The 12,796-nt window shown below is 45.8% G+C and overlaps 1 protein-coding gene and 1 long non-coding RNA gene across 2 annotated transcripts; both read right to left on the bottom strand.

Annotated features, from left to right (window-relative positions):
• Positions 1-2,241: 2,241 nt before the first annotated feature.
• LOC109737136 (mediator of RNA polymerase II transcription subunit 22a) lies at positions 2,242-5,004 on the bottom strand. Its single transcript, XM_020296351.4, has 4 exons — positions 4,657-5,004; positions 4,510-4,575; positions 3,509-3,743; positions 2,242-2,654 (listed from the first exon to the last, which is right to left on the bottom strand). The coding sequence occupies exons 1-3, from the start codon at positions 4,813-4,815 to the stop codon at positions 3,510-3,512; spliced, it is 459 nt and encodes a 152-aa protein (XP_020151940.1). The 5' UTR covers positions 4,816-5,004; the 3' UTR covers positions 2,242-2,654; position 3,509.
• A 2,200-nt stretch (positions 5,005-7,204) lies between these two features.
• LOC109737137 (uncharacterized) lies at positions 7,205-9,564 on the bottom strand. Its single transcript, XR_012204070.1, has 3 exons — positions 9,028-9,564; positions 8,831-8,948; positions 7,205-8,708 (listed from the first exon to the last, which is right to left on the bottom strand). It is a non-coding gene; the product is annotated as an uncharacterized lncRNA (long non-coding RNA).
• Positions 9,565-12,796: the final 3,232 nt, after the last annotated feature.

The following is a 12,796-nucleotide window of genomic DNA, read 5'->3' as shown; positions in this document are numbered from 1 at the left end:
GCCCGTAGTCCGTAGATACCGGGCATCCGTGGTCACTTCCATATGTAGCATGATTTTCCTTTCCCGCCATTTCTAGAAACCCAGTACGAATAATAATGCGTTTTGTTGTCAAGCCACAAGCACGATGGTGGTGCTTAGATACTTCCACTAATGTAAGACGTTTTGAAGTTCAATTTGGACTGTCAGGTGTCAAAATGCAACTTCAACGTGCCGACGCAACTGTTCGCGCGTGTTTTTTTTTCTTTTTGACGTCGTTCGCGCGTGTTTGTTTGGGTTGAACAGACACAAATCGCGACCCAACGCACCGACGCAAAATCGAAGAGCGTCCGTTTTTTGTCCACGTGCAACCCATTTCAGGCCTAAATTTGAGACGGGTTTGCGTCGGCGTAGACACACGCTACGCTCGCCCTTGTCCTTCCCGTGGCCCGCCAGTCGGTGGCACATTAGCTATCCCCTCTCTCTGCCATTGACAGCCAACACACCTGGGCACCCCGCCCTCGATGCCACCGCCCAGTTCCGGTGGCCAGGCCGCCGCTGGCACCCACATAGCTCCCCCAGCAACACGCCACAGCTGACGGTCATTCTTGCTGGCGTTGGTGGATTGTTTTTGCTGCCGTCGTAGCACCCCCCCTCCCCGCCCCGCACACATCCACGCCACCCCGCCCTCGATGCTGCCGCCCAGTTCCGGTGGCCAAGCCGCCGCTGGCACCCACATAGCTCCCCCAGCAACACGCCACAACTGACGGTCGTTCTTGCCGACGTTGGTGTTTTTGCGCTGTTTTTGCCGCCGTCGTAGCACACCCCCCCTCCCCCCCCCCCCCCCCCCCCCGCGCCAAGTGCGGCTACCTCGCTCGCCGGTCGCCTCCACGCCGACATGCCCGCTACCTAGTCTGGGAGAGACGTGGGGCTCTTCACCAGCCAGCTTCTTCCGCCACGTTGGCAAGGTACGTGATCATGCACAACAGGATCGTACAGGATGAGCGTGAGGATGAAATCTCCAATCAGGGGTTTCAATTTCAGGGTGAAAATGTTGTGGTTGAGCATGGAGAAGTGGCAACGTTTGCACAGTTCACCGAATTTCATCATCAAATGCGTGATTAGGAAACTCACATTCAACTACAAGATGATTTGGTTGAGCATATGTGGGCTCAACTTGGCGACAATAGATGTATCGGCTTTTTTTTCAAATGTATTTGTGTCGATTCAAATTTTATTTGGTTTGTAAACTATGAGATTTTACTTGGTTGTGAAACTTTGATATTTGTATTTGGTTGAATTATATGAACTTTGGGCAATGTTTTTGATATGTATGTAAAATGTCACGGACGAAAATGCGTCGGCAAGTTGGGCGCACCACCAACCAAAACCCGGACGGGGCGGACAAAACCCAGAAGACCGACCAAAACGGATAAAATCCGCGTCCGATTTGCGTTGGAGTTGCCCTTAATGAGCAGAGGTAGTATGTTCCAGCCCGCCGTTTTCTTTCTCCGTGCCTCTTGTAATGAGCGATCCGGTTTCATCCTACATCTCCCAAGTACAGTACAGTCCTCCGACAGGTACACTGGCAAAAAGAAAAGAGTGATGATGCGGCCAGCCTGCTACGGCACACTCCCTGCGGCTCCTGCTGACCAGCTGACTCAGTGGACTTGCGGAACAAGCTCCAGTCCGGACGTTTTCTTCACGGCCAAGACTCGGCCAGCTCAGACCACAGTATGCAGCAGCCTATGATGCCTTGCTCGTCCTGCTGGCTAGGTCAATAGGCCAGTAGCCAATGCACATGGAAGGCAAAAAAAAAAGCAACCAGGGACGCTAGGGTAAAAAGAGGCCCAAGCAAAACGAAAAATACTCCTACCACGTGGTACTAGCTGTGAAGTGCACACACGACACGCACCCCTTCTCCCTGGCCCACATCGAGGACCGAGTACCACACACAGAGCTGCCCTGGAAGGAACTGACATTTGACGCATCATCCTGCGTATGATTCTTGTCTTTTGGCAATCGTACGGTAGCCAAAGGACTTTGGTGAGCATAATGTCAGTGTCCCCCAAAGTCCAAAGAACATACTCTCAAAATGAATGTGAGTATATCCATTTTATACTCCCTCCGTCCGAAATTACTTGTCGCAGAAATGAATGTATCTAGACGTATTTTAGTTCTAGATACATCTATTTTTATCCATTTCTGCGACAAGTAATTCCGGACGAAGGGAGTAGAAAATATGTATCCAAGAGAAACGGGCAATTTCATACAACAAGACACTAGGAATTCATTCAAGAACCATGGAATTAAGGGGATGCAAGAACACACGAATATGAACTAAACTAAAAATGAAAACAGGCTAATCTGTTCAGGACCTAGAATTACAGGCATGGGTTAAAAATGATACTCGCAGAAAATGGAGTAGCACGCGAGGTCAGAAAACAAGCACGGGCAGGCAAACACCTCATGGAAGTAGACATGGTAATAACCTTCGAAAAAGAACTAGAAATTAGAACAACAGGTAGGGACAAGAACGTTATATCTCAATGGCTAATACAACATCATCTGACATAACGAGATAATTTAAGGTGATTTTTACACGAGTTACATCGACCATGCCCTTGCTCGCAGCTCCTTAAGCGCCACTCTGCTACCAGCGGGAAGCCAGAGACATCCTGAAACCATGAATGGCTGCAAAGGTTAATGGTTGAGACACTTGTGGTATAATGTTTGTAACCATTACTCACGAATCAAAATCAGCCTGAAAGAGCAAGTTCTTGCGCTGGTACAGTTCCCATGATTTCCGCAGCCAAGTTTTGTTTCAAATTTCCCTAAAAATATGTGTTTTAAATCCATCCAGCCACTTGTTATGTGCCATCACTAACCTGACAGCCGCAAACTCGTCAATTGGAAATTATACAAAGACATGAACTTCTATACGTCCCCACAAAATGCACGGTTCATGAACTATTCATGATCTAAGTTCTTTGGCTCCAAATCACAAACAGTACATCATCAACTGACATATAACCATAGAGTACTTAATTACTTCTTTAGGGAAACAGGAGGGGAAAAGGCCCCTACCAGTTATTTGTTGATCATAAAGACAAATTACTACCAAGGGAAGCAGAATGCATCCCAGCAAAATAAAAGGCATGCAGCGCACGTGGGTGTAAATAAATTTGAAGTATTGCTTGTGGACTAGTATCAAGCAATGGCAGCCATGTTTTAATACTAATCTTAGTTGCTTGGTTATGGTTCCTTCTACACAAAAGTGTGACCATGTCGAGTCATGAAGTCCTTGTTCGACTCGGTGGTATTTCCTTGGACTATGCATTAGACATGTTATTACAGACATAGATGGTACCCTCGTTAAACTATTGTACCAACCATATATAACTCCTGCTTCCATAAGTTAACGCTAAAGGTAAATGCAACAACATGACAGCCTTGTAAAGAATCATACAAGGAAGCAAACTGATGCAGAGCTAAAACAGACACATTTTTTTCTAAGACAAGATATGTTCACCTCAATCATAGAGCGGAGTCCGCACAACAGACGAGTAGTAATGTGCCTCCAACTCCTTAAGGCTTGCTGCTGCTTCCTGCCCAATCCTCTCCAGCATTCTCTCTGTCTCCTCTGCCTGTTGACTGAACACTTCAATCCTCCTATCAACATTCTCACTCAAAGAAGCAAGCCCAGAAAAGATAGCTGTCCTCTTAAGTTCCGATACTAGTTTCAACAGAGAGTCCGCTGAATGCACCTGGAAAACATAAAACAGCATTTGACAACCAAACAAGACGAATAGAGAAAAATGAATACTAGATTTGATTGTATTCTAGAATTAGCTCAAAACACAGTAGGTTGCAGTACAACATATATCATATCAGCTGCTACTATAGTTTCTGTATCAACTTGTTACAATTGCAGCACTAATTAAGGCGCCAAAGCAAAGATAGTCCTCGCTTCTTGTGTCAACTTGTTACAATTGCAGCACTAATTATGGCGCCGGAGCTGAGGCAGTCCTCGCGTCTTCTTATATCCACTCATCATCTGTATCTTGGGACAGAGTTTTAAAGTCCATGACCATGAAATCAATCTATGGGGGCTGGAGTGCTTCAGAGATTATATTTATATTCCTGAAATCCTACCCTGCATATCTAGACTTAGATCCTAAATAGACCTTACCGAACTGATCCCTATTTTGATCATATATCATTACTGTATTTAGCATCCACATTTTCACCCTAGTCATATCGCATTCATTTTCATGTTGGTTGCTAAGTCTACATGATTACATGATAACTAATATCTACTTGTGGGCTTTTGTGCTACAAGTGTGGGATTTAATACAGGGATAGCTTAGGCTTCTACTACCACTCAATTGGGCTTCACTGTTTCGATCTCCATTGCTAACATTTAAGGCACAACTCGGCTCCAATTTTGGGCACCACATTTTTTAACAGTGGGGAGAAACAAATCTCTGAACAAATGTTGGGCAGCGAGGCGAGCCGTCGTTACTAACTTACCATTCGGGAGGCGCGCATGTCCATCTGGAATGCCTCCTGCGAGTTGCGCACGGGCGGGTCGTTGACCTGAGAAGAGGAAGAACCGCAGGGTTAGGGTTAGGCAGGAAGCGAGAGCACCGACGAGTGTAGGAGGGAACGGGGGCGTACGCGGGCGATGTTGATGAGGGCGGAGAAGTTGTCGACGAGGCTGCTGACGTCGGCGTCGGCCTTCTGGAGGAGCGCCCGTTGCTTCTGAGCCGCGGCGGCCGCGGCCGCCGCCGTCGGGCCCGCCGTGGCGCCGCCAGCGCTGCCGCCTGGCTTGCTCATCGCGGGTCACCCGGCGAGCGGCGGGCGCCGGCTGGCTGGATCACGGCGGTCGGGGTGGCGCCGGGCGGGCAGGGCGTGCAGGGGGGCGACGGCTTCCGGCGAGGTAGGCCGCGAGCCGGCGAGATCGGGAGGACGGGAGCGGCAGTGGCTCGGTGCGGCTGTCCCCCGTGCGTTTTTTTTTTTTGAGACAATCCGTGCGTTGTTTTTCTTTCTTTTTTTGAGAATACCGTGCGTTTTTTTTTGAGTGCTGTGCGTTGTTTGTTGGGCTAGGATGGGTCGGGACTAGCTGGAGTTGTTTGTTGGGCTAGGATGGGTCGGGACAAGCGGATCCAAAATCTCAGGATGGACCGGGGCCCATCAAGCCCACCCTCTAGCGTGATGGGGAAGGTGCTATACGGCAAATCCTCTTCTTTATCTTTATCTTTACTAGCACAAATGCCCGTGCGTTGCAACGGGAGAAAACACTGGTTCTTACGACTCAAAATTGGCCAGGTCGAACACAGTCTAGCTGCGTGCTAGTGCTCCAAATCTTCTACTGGAAACTTTCATTTCCACTGGCGTTGATGCTCGCACAACCACAGTTGTCTGACTTCATCGCTAGGGCTGCTTTGTTATGGGCAAATGGTTAAACATGTACTTGTTTTAACTACAAAATTTAAGTAAAAGAAGCACAATCCACAATAGCACAATCTCTAGAAAAAACTAATTATGCATAAGAGCACAAGCTTGCTGCCCAATAACGCAATCTCCAAGAAAAATAGCCATTTCTTTTAGGGCTATATACACAGAAAATAGCGAGGTAAAAATTCTTCACAGAGAATGCACATTGGTACTTTTGGATTTTTGGATAAAGAAATGCTTATGATGGCACAACCGATATATGCACATAAGATGATTCTAGGCAGCTAATTGTCTATTTTTAATGAACTAAGAGGGCCTGATGTACTATTTTCTAACTAGTAGAATGCCCGTGCGTTGCCACGGCCATTTGAAATATTTTGTTGGAGTTCTATATATAAATATAATGCATGTTAAATTTCACATGTATAGAAAAAATAGCAACAATGGTAATAATTGAAAACTACTTTTCTGCATGGGAAACTTTCAATCTATTCATCTTTAAACATGGTAGTACAAAGAACATCGGAGATAATAGAAATTAAAAACCACCTAGCGACGACTACATACACTGGAGCGAGACGAAGGTGTGCAGCTGTCATCGCCCCTCCCTCGCTGAAGCCGCGCAAGCCTTATTATAGTTGACAGTCGAGAAGTCGTCGTGCTAAGGCCACATAGCACAAGGGCACCAGAGCAACAAGCATCGCCCGATGAAGAAAGTCGTAGATCGGAAGAATCAAACCTGTAAACATCCAAATGAAGATGAACCCAGCGCCGCCGTCATCGCCCCTCCCTCGCTGGAGCTGCGCAAACCTTATTATAGTTGACAGTCAAGAAATCGTCGTGCTAAGGCCACATAGCACAAGGGCACCAGAGCAACAACCATCACCCAATGAAGAAAGTCGTAGAACGGAAGAATCAAACCTGTAAACATCCAAATGAAGATGAACACAGACCAGATCCAAAAAGATCCACCGAAGACCTGCACCAACCGAATCCCGCGAGATCCGACGGAGACACACCTCCGCGCGCCCTCTGACGATGCTAGACGCACCACCGGGATATGGATAGAACGTGGGAGACATTATTCCTACCAAGGGACATCGCCGCGGCACATTGCGCGCAGATGGATCACAAGTTCCCTTTTTCAGAAGGTAAATCATGAGCACATTAATCTTCTCGGAAGGTATAATTTGGTGTGCACCCATATAGAAACAACAAAAGCGGCTCTCAACTATTTCAAATATAGGCCTGCTAAAATACAACACCCACTCAAGAGGGAAGTCGCACAACTTGATGATTCGAGATGCTATCATTGAAGCTATTCTTGTCTGTACTACAAAACAAAGATCAAGGCAATTAAAACTAATACCAGATCATGAGTGTGTAAGACAATATATATGTTGTGTTCAAACCCCAATTTTTCATGGCTTGCGAGCAATTCGCAGAACATCCATCGAACATTGCCATGGAGTTAGATATCTCCTACACTGTCAGATTTTTTAAATCTCATACTACCACCTCTAATTGATGATTTAGGCCCTGTTTGATAGCTCTGTATTTTCTAAGTATTCTGGAAATACTACAGTTTTTAGGATTACCATGGTTTTAATTACTTTGAGGCCCTGTTTGATAGCAAAGTATTTTTTAAGTATTCTTAGAATACTGCAGTCTTTTTACTTACCATGGTTTTATTTATCGTGCTTCTTACAGAACCTGGTTATCATTCCAAATTTCAATGATCAGAATGTACTGAATGAAAGGGCGATAAGAGTGAAATCTATGCGTGGTTAAATTTCAATCAAACTTTCTCCACACAACAGCAGACTCCAGCATGGTTGGTTACTAAGAAACCAATTCAATAAAGTACATCAACTTATAAACGGAAAGGGTAATCCATAACTGAATCAGGCAAAGCATTACGAACGAGGCGGACTGGTGGAGCTAAAGAAAAGGTACATACTGCCTCAAACTTCCGGATGTGCAGAGCTCCGTGATGATGTTAATTGTCTTCTTATCCTCATCAATACATGAGGCAAACAACTTCTCAATGTTCTTGTGCCTCAGCGTCTTCAACAGACGGATCTCTGTATTCAGTTGTGCCATCTTCTCTGAGGAACCCATGACAGAATCATCAATCCGTGTTTGGCACCATGCAACCTATGGACTTCTCTGAGGAAATGGTCGACCCCGAATCTATGGACTTTTTATCTACTCAATTTCAAAATGGTTCGAACAGGTAATAATATACTATCCAGTATATAACTCCAAACGGCTAGATCCTAGAGCATTCAAATACATCATTTATGCCCAACAAGTGATATTATTGCATATAAGAAATGAGAACCAAAAAAAGCATAATACATTTGGAGGAGCATGGCCAATGTTGTGCAACAATAACACTGCATGCTTGCAACCTATCAGGAAAAAGCATAATACATTTGTTTGTGTTCACGCTATAGGAAAAAGCATAATACAATTGTTTGTGTTCATGCATGACTATAAATTGCCATCAATGCTTTTTTCAGAAAAACATATTCAGGAACACACTCCAGTAAAATGCCCACATGCTCAACTTTGATTGAGGAAGATATGCTCACATGCAGCTACGGTAAACATCTATGTGTTCAGTCAGAAGAAAAATCAAGGGTAACTTAATAGATAGTTAGGCACACTTGGTCCATCACCAAGCGTATTCATGGCACAATTATCTAGGCAAGGGCAGTGTAAAGTATGACCATCCAAAGCAAGGGGATAACAAAAGAACGAACCTCTCCAACATACACCACAGAAAGGATGCCCACATGAAGCAGCACCCATTGACTCACGTGGACAACTTTCGAAGCAAATCCCACACATAAGTTGTTAAAGGATAGATAAGTAATATAAGAAGTGGAGTTTATATGCACATGACCTACATGTACGGGAATGTTTTCATTAGCATGCCTAGTCTAGAACATAAAAGGGTGCAAGCCCATCCCTTTGCCGCAAGCATTCAAAATAACAAGCCTACTGTTCAACATTTTCTCCAGTAAAATACAGGTTGCCAGGCAGGTCATACTAATTCCACGGGTTACAAAATATACTGGCAATCCAATAATATAAACATCAAGAAGAAATCCTTAACGGGAAAGCAAGAAGAAATCGACCGATCTGGGACAATTCGAAGCAGCAGTCCTTAACGGGGTTGAAGCAGCAGCCTTCCCCTCGTGCTCATCATCGCCTCCATGGCCTGCACACAGCCACCACCGTCACTCGGCCTGCTGCTGCTGCTGCTAAAACAACAACAACAGCAACCACCACCAATTAGCCTAGTAAATCCAAAAATCCAATTGTGATGAAAAACATGTCCATATCATGTGACTGCTGCAAACTGGACCCTTTTCTTGATACGCACATGGCTGCTGCAATACAAGCACACACAATAAAAGACATCTTGTAGTAGGAGGCAGGGAGGGTTGGAGCAGAGCATCTTCTCCATGGACCTCCTCTCTCTCCCACAAGCCCTTGAATTCCTTGACACAATACAAGCAGACATCAGATGTTGGAGATGAAGAAAAAGACAAGGGTAGGGGAGGAAGGATTGGTACCTACCCTGGTCGAGGGGAGTTTCATCTCCATGGCATCCCACGGAGGGAGGCTCGACGATGGCGGGCGTCCTTGGAGCTTGAGGAAGAACCGGTCGTCTCGAGCAGGACAAATTCATCCAGGAGACAGAGCTGCGCGTGGGGGCTGGGTACGCGTCGGAGATGAACCGCCGGAGTCGCCGGAGTTGGAGGCGACCGAAGCCCTTGCCACCGGGGAGCGGCGAATCCAGCCGGATGGGTGAACGCAGCGGCGCGAGGCGAGCACAGAAGGAGTGTGATGCGCGCCGCAGGAATCGACCGGCCGAGATCTAGATGGCGGCGGCGGAGAGAGAGTTGGGTGAGTGGGTGCGGGTGCGTGGAGAGGGCGGCGGTGGTTGGGTGGCCCCCGCGGAGGAGTGGAGTGGAGTGGAGGCCGGCCGGGGTTGGGGAGGGGATGGAGGTGTGCGGCGGCGGCGTGAGGAACCGTAGCGCGCGCCGCGACTCGTGCGAGGAGAGAGAGGGAGCGGCTCGCTGGTCACAGCATTTTTCTTTTGGACGGGAGATCGGGAGGGGTGTTTCGTGCGGGCTGGGTTTTTTTGCAGTGCGTGTGTGTGGGTGGGGAGTGGGAGGTGAGACGAAAATAAACCGGACGAAAATTAACCAGACGAAAGTGGTGGGACTATTCAACCAACTCGTCCATTAAGAATAGAGATTAAGAACTTTTAGGCAAAATAAGTAAAGAAACACTTTGGATGGATGAGAAAATTAATTGGAGAAGCAGATGATTAGAAGTTGTATCTAGGCCATTGTTGTACGTACGTGTTTAGGCGGTATGCAGCATCAACTTGTATCTGAGCAGCCCGGCGTCTTGTCCTTGCCGTGTCCGCCTGCACAACTTCGGCCGGCGTCGTGCCGGCGTGCAGGATTGCATCAACATGTTGTCTTCGCCGCTGTGTCCGAGCAGCCCAACGTCTCGTCCTTGCCGTGTCCGGCTACAACTCCGGCGTGCAGTACCGACCATGCTTCCTTTCTCTCGTTTTCCTGTGCTTCCTTTCTCTTTCTCAGCTCATTGTTTGTTTCATGGGACGGCTGGTTGATGTTACAAAGAACTTCAAAACGTATATAAACTGATGAGAATCGATTTAACAGGGCGAGGTGGGACTATTGTGAAAATAATAAGCAAGCAACAAACTATTTTTTGCGGCCTTTGTAAGTCGAGGCGTGGCTGCCGGCCATAAGGCCCAGCAGCGTAGCGAGCTGGCAAGTCTCCGGTGATAGTTGGGCTACGGTGCGATTTTGGGGAATAGATGGGCTAACGCCCAGGTGGGAACGACCAGCCTATGCGAACCATAGATGGGCTGAGGCGCGGGCGGGGGCGACCAGCCTAACCGGGACGGACTGCTGGGGACGAACAAAGGTTTGAGGAATTGAATCGTTTTTTTCTTACGCTTTAGTACCACCTCGCGTATATGTTTTAAATTTAAATTGAAAGCGTAAAATCACAGGAAGAAGCGTATTGTGACGGTGAACCCGACAAAGTCAATCCGTGCTTTATTACTAAAATAAAATAAAATAAAGCACGGAGTGCTACCGTCGGGTTCACCGTCATTCTCTTTTTTTTGGAGTTTGGTACGTCCTCTCTGATTTTTTTGGTCCAGCTATGAATTAAAAAAAAAATTGTGCAAGTCAAGATTCAAACACAGGACCATCACCATCAAGAAAACATGTCCTAGCCACCTCACCAATCCGTTGTTTGTGTTTATCAATATGATGTGTTGAAAAACTGTCACGGAAACCTGAGCCGGCCCATGAAGGATACGATTGGCGAGCACATATACTGCAGCTAGAAAAAAGAAATAAAGCCGACCAACCTCGCGGGATCATGCAAGAAACCACCCGAAAGTACCGGCTGAGCTAGCGCCGGTTATCAGAATTTCTAGGTTGATTTGTCTTGGGCCTCAGTCCATCTATCCATCCTCTGTGACGTGGCCCAAAAATACGGTAAAAATAGTTGCTCGATCAAAAGAAACTCATAATCCTAACCTCACGAACTGTTCACAAGATAATCCCATATCGTTTTTCTTTTCAAAATCCCATCAGTTTAAATATGTTTGCGAGTTCAAGACAATAAGCAACCTCGAATCAAGGATTCTTTCAAAGAAGGAATTAATGGGAAAGAGACCCAACATATATTGGCCTAATTAAACGGAGGGAAAGACCTGCCGATTTAAATCAGCGTCTACAAAGAGAGAAGTCGGGAGGGAAATGAAGGAGGAGGGCAGACAAAAGGAGAAGCACACGAGGAGATGGAGACGACGAGGTGCATGGTATATCCATAATAAAAGGAGGGATTGCGGAATTATTTAAGAAGGAATCAACGTTAAACGGAACCGAGGGCTGCCATGCATGATTTAAGAAGGAATCATCATTGTAATTAAAGGGTGGGGATCAATATACTTGAATGGGCTGGTTAGTCTCGACGAGCTGGACTTCTATGGGGTTTGCCAACAATTCTGTAGCGTTACTCGGTGGGATCTGCTCTGGCAAAAAGAAACTGCGGCCATTTTTTTCTCAAGCAAGAGATTTTTTTTAAGTCAATAGCAGTGTAGGCACAACATTCTGACTTGCTTCAGCAATTGAGATCATCGAGGGTGTAGACTTGAGAACAAATCCAAAAAGATGACAACTTATTTCATGGAGGAGCCGATGGCTTCATGAGATGTAAAATACAAGAGAGTGGCGATCCACACTATTGAGATCATAAATTATCACCATCCTAAGTCGTAGGTGAGCAATAGCTCTAATAGAGTGGCGATCCACACTAGGTTTAGTTATGCCCCTTCTTTCTACATGTGATGTAACGCTATATGGAGTTGGGCATTTAGCAAGCCATTATTGCAACCACTTTTCTTATCTTAACTTGATGATGGGGCAGTATCTCCACTCCCAGTGGAGGAGCAATTAACCTCCCACTTTAGTTGATTATTTGCATTTGTTGAATATGTTGAGCATGTTACTGTACCTTTTGATAGAGCTTTCCGAGAACACACATATTGACTTATTTTCTACCCGGCACAAGGGGTCAGTATTCACACTTTTTTTGTGTTTAAAAATTGTTCATAATTTAAAAATTATCATGCATATTTTAAGTAAATGTGATTTAGAAAGTGTATAAGGGATGATATATGGACCAGGTGTAGGGTGTAGCTCACGGAGAGTGTCCCTCATGGCCAACTCGGTGGGATTAGTTTTCAAAGTATAAACACTCCCTTACGCTGGCGTGTCTCAATTGCAGGTGTGTCATGTAGAGGCTGAGATCACCGTGTTCGAATTGGTCACGTTCGAACGCATTGCCTTCAGGCAGACACCATGGCCACTATTGATGAGGATGGGAAGGAGTATAATTTCAACTAGAGGACATATACCTTTGGAGGGGTTATGAGTTGTGTTTATTGAGCTAGGCACAAAGGTTTTTTTTTCTCCCGTTGCAACACACGGGCATTTTTACTAGTGTCTATAAAAAGGCAAACCCTATTATTAAATTTCGGAATATTTTTAAAAAATCATGAATATTTTAAAATTCTTAAATGTTTTTTTAAAATCTGGAACATGTTTTAAATTTTGAAACATTTTTAGTAGCACACTAGCTGGTTTTGAGAAAAAAAATAGCTCAAAAAATCCTCTAGCAGTGACCCGGCAAAAAACTTTCAGTAGCACGCTACCCAATTTTGAGAAGAAAAAAACAGCTCACAAAATCCTGTAGCGGTAGGTCGGCAAAATTGCTAATGGGCTGGCCC

This window comes from Aegilops tauschii, chromosome 3 (assembly GCF_002575655.3).
Source record: "Aegilops tauschii subsp. strangulata cultivar AL8/78 chromosome 3, Aet v6.0, whole genome shotgun sequence".
Lineage (NCBI taxonomy): Eukaryota > Viridiplantae > Streptophyta > Magnoliopsida > Poales > Poaceae > Aegilops > Aegilops tauschii.
This window is presented reverse-complemented; position numbering and strand designations above follow the sequence as displayed.

What these genes read in the sequence shown, in the direction of transcription:
- LOC109737136 (XM_020296351.4), bottom strand. Translation starts at nt 4,815, where the DNA reads ATGAGCAAGCCAGGCGGCAGCGCTGGCGGCGCCACGGCGGGCCCGACG. An exon ending in CCCTCATCAACATCGCCCGC is followed by an intron (nt 4,576 to 4,656) that starts GTACGCCCCCGT and finishes TCCTCTTCTCAG; the next exon opens with GTCAACGACCCGCCCGTGCG. An exon ending in ACATGCGCGCCTCCCGAATG is followed by an intron (nt 3,744 to 4,509) that starts GTAAGTTAGTAA and finishes TATGTTTTCCAG; the next exon opens with GTGCATTCAGCGGACTCTCT.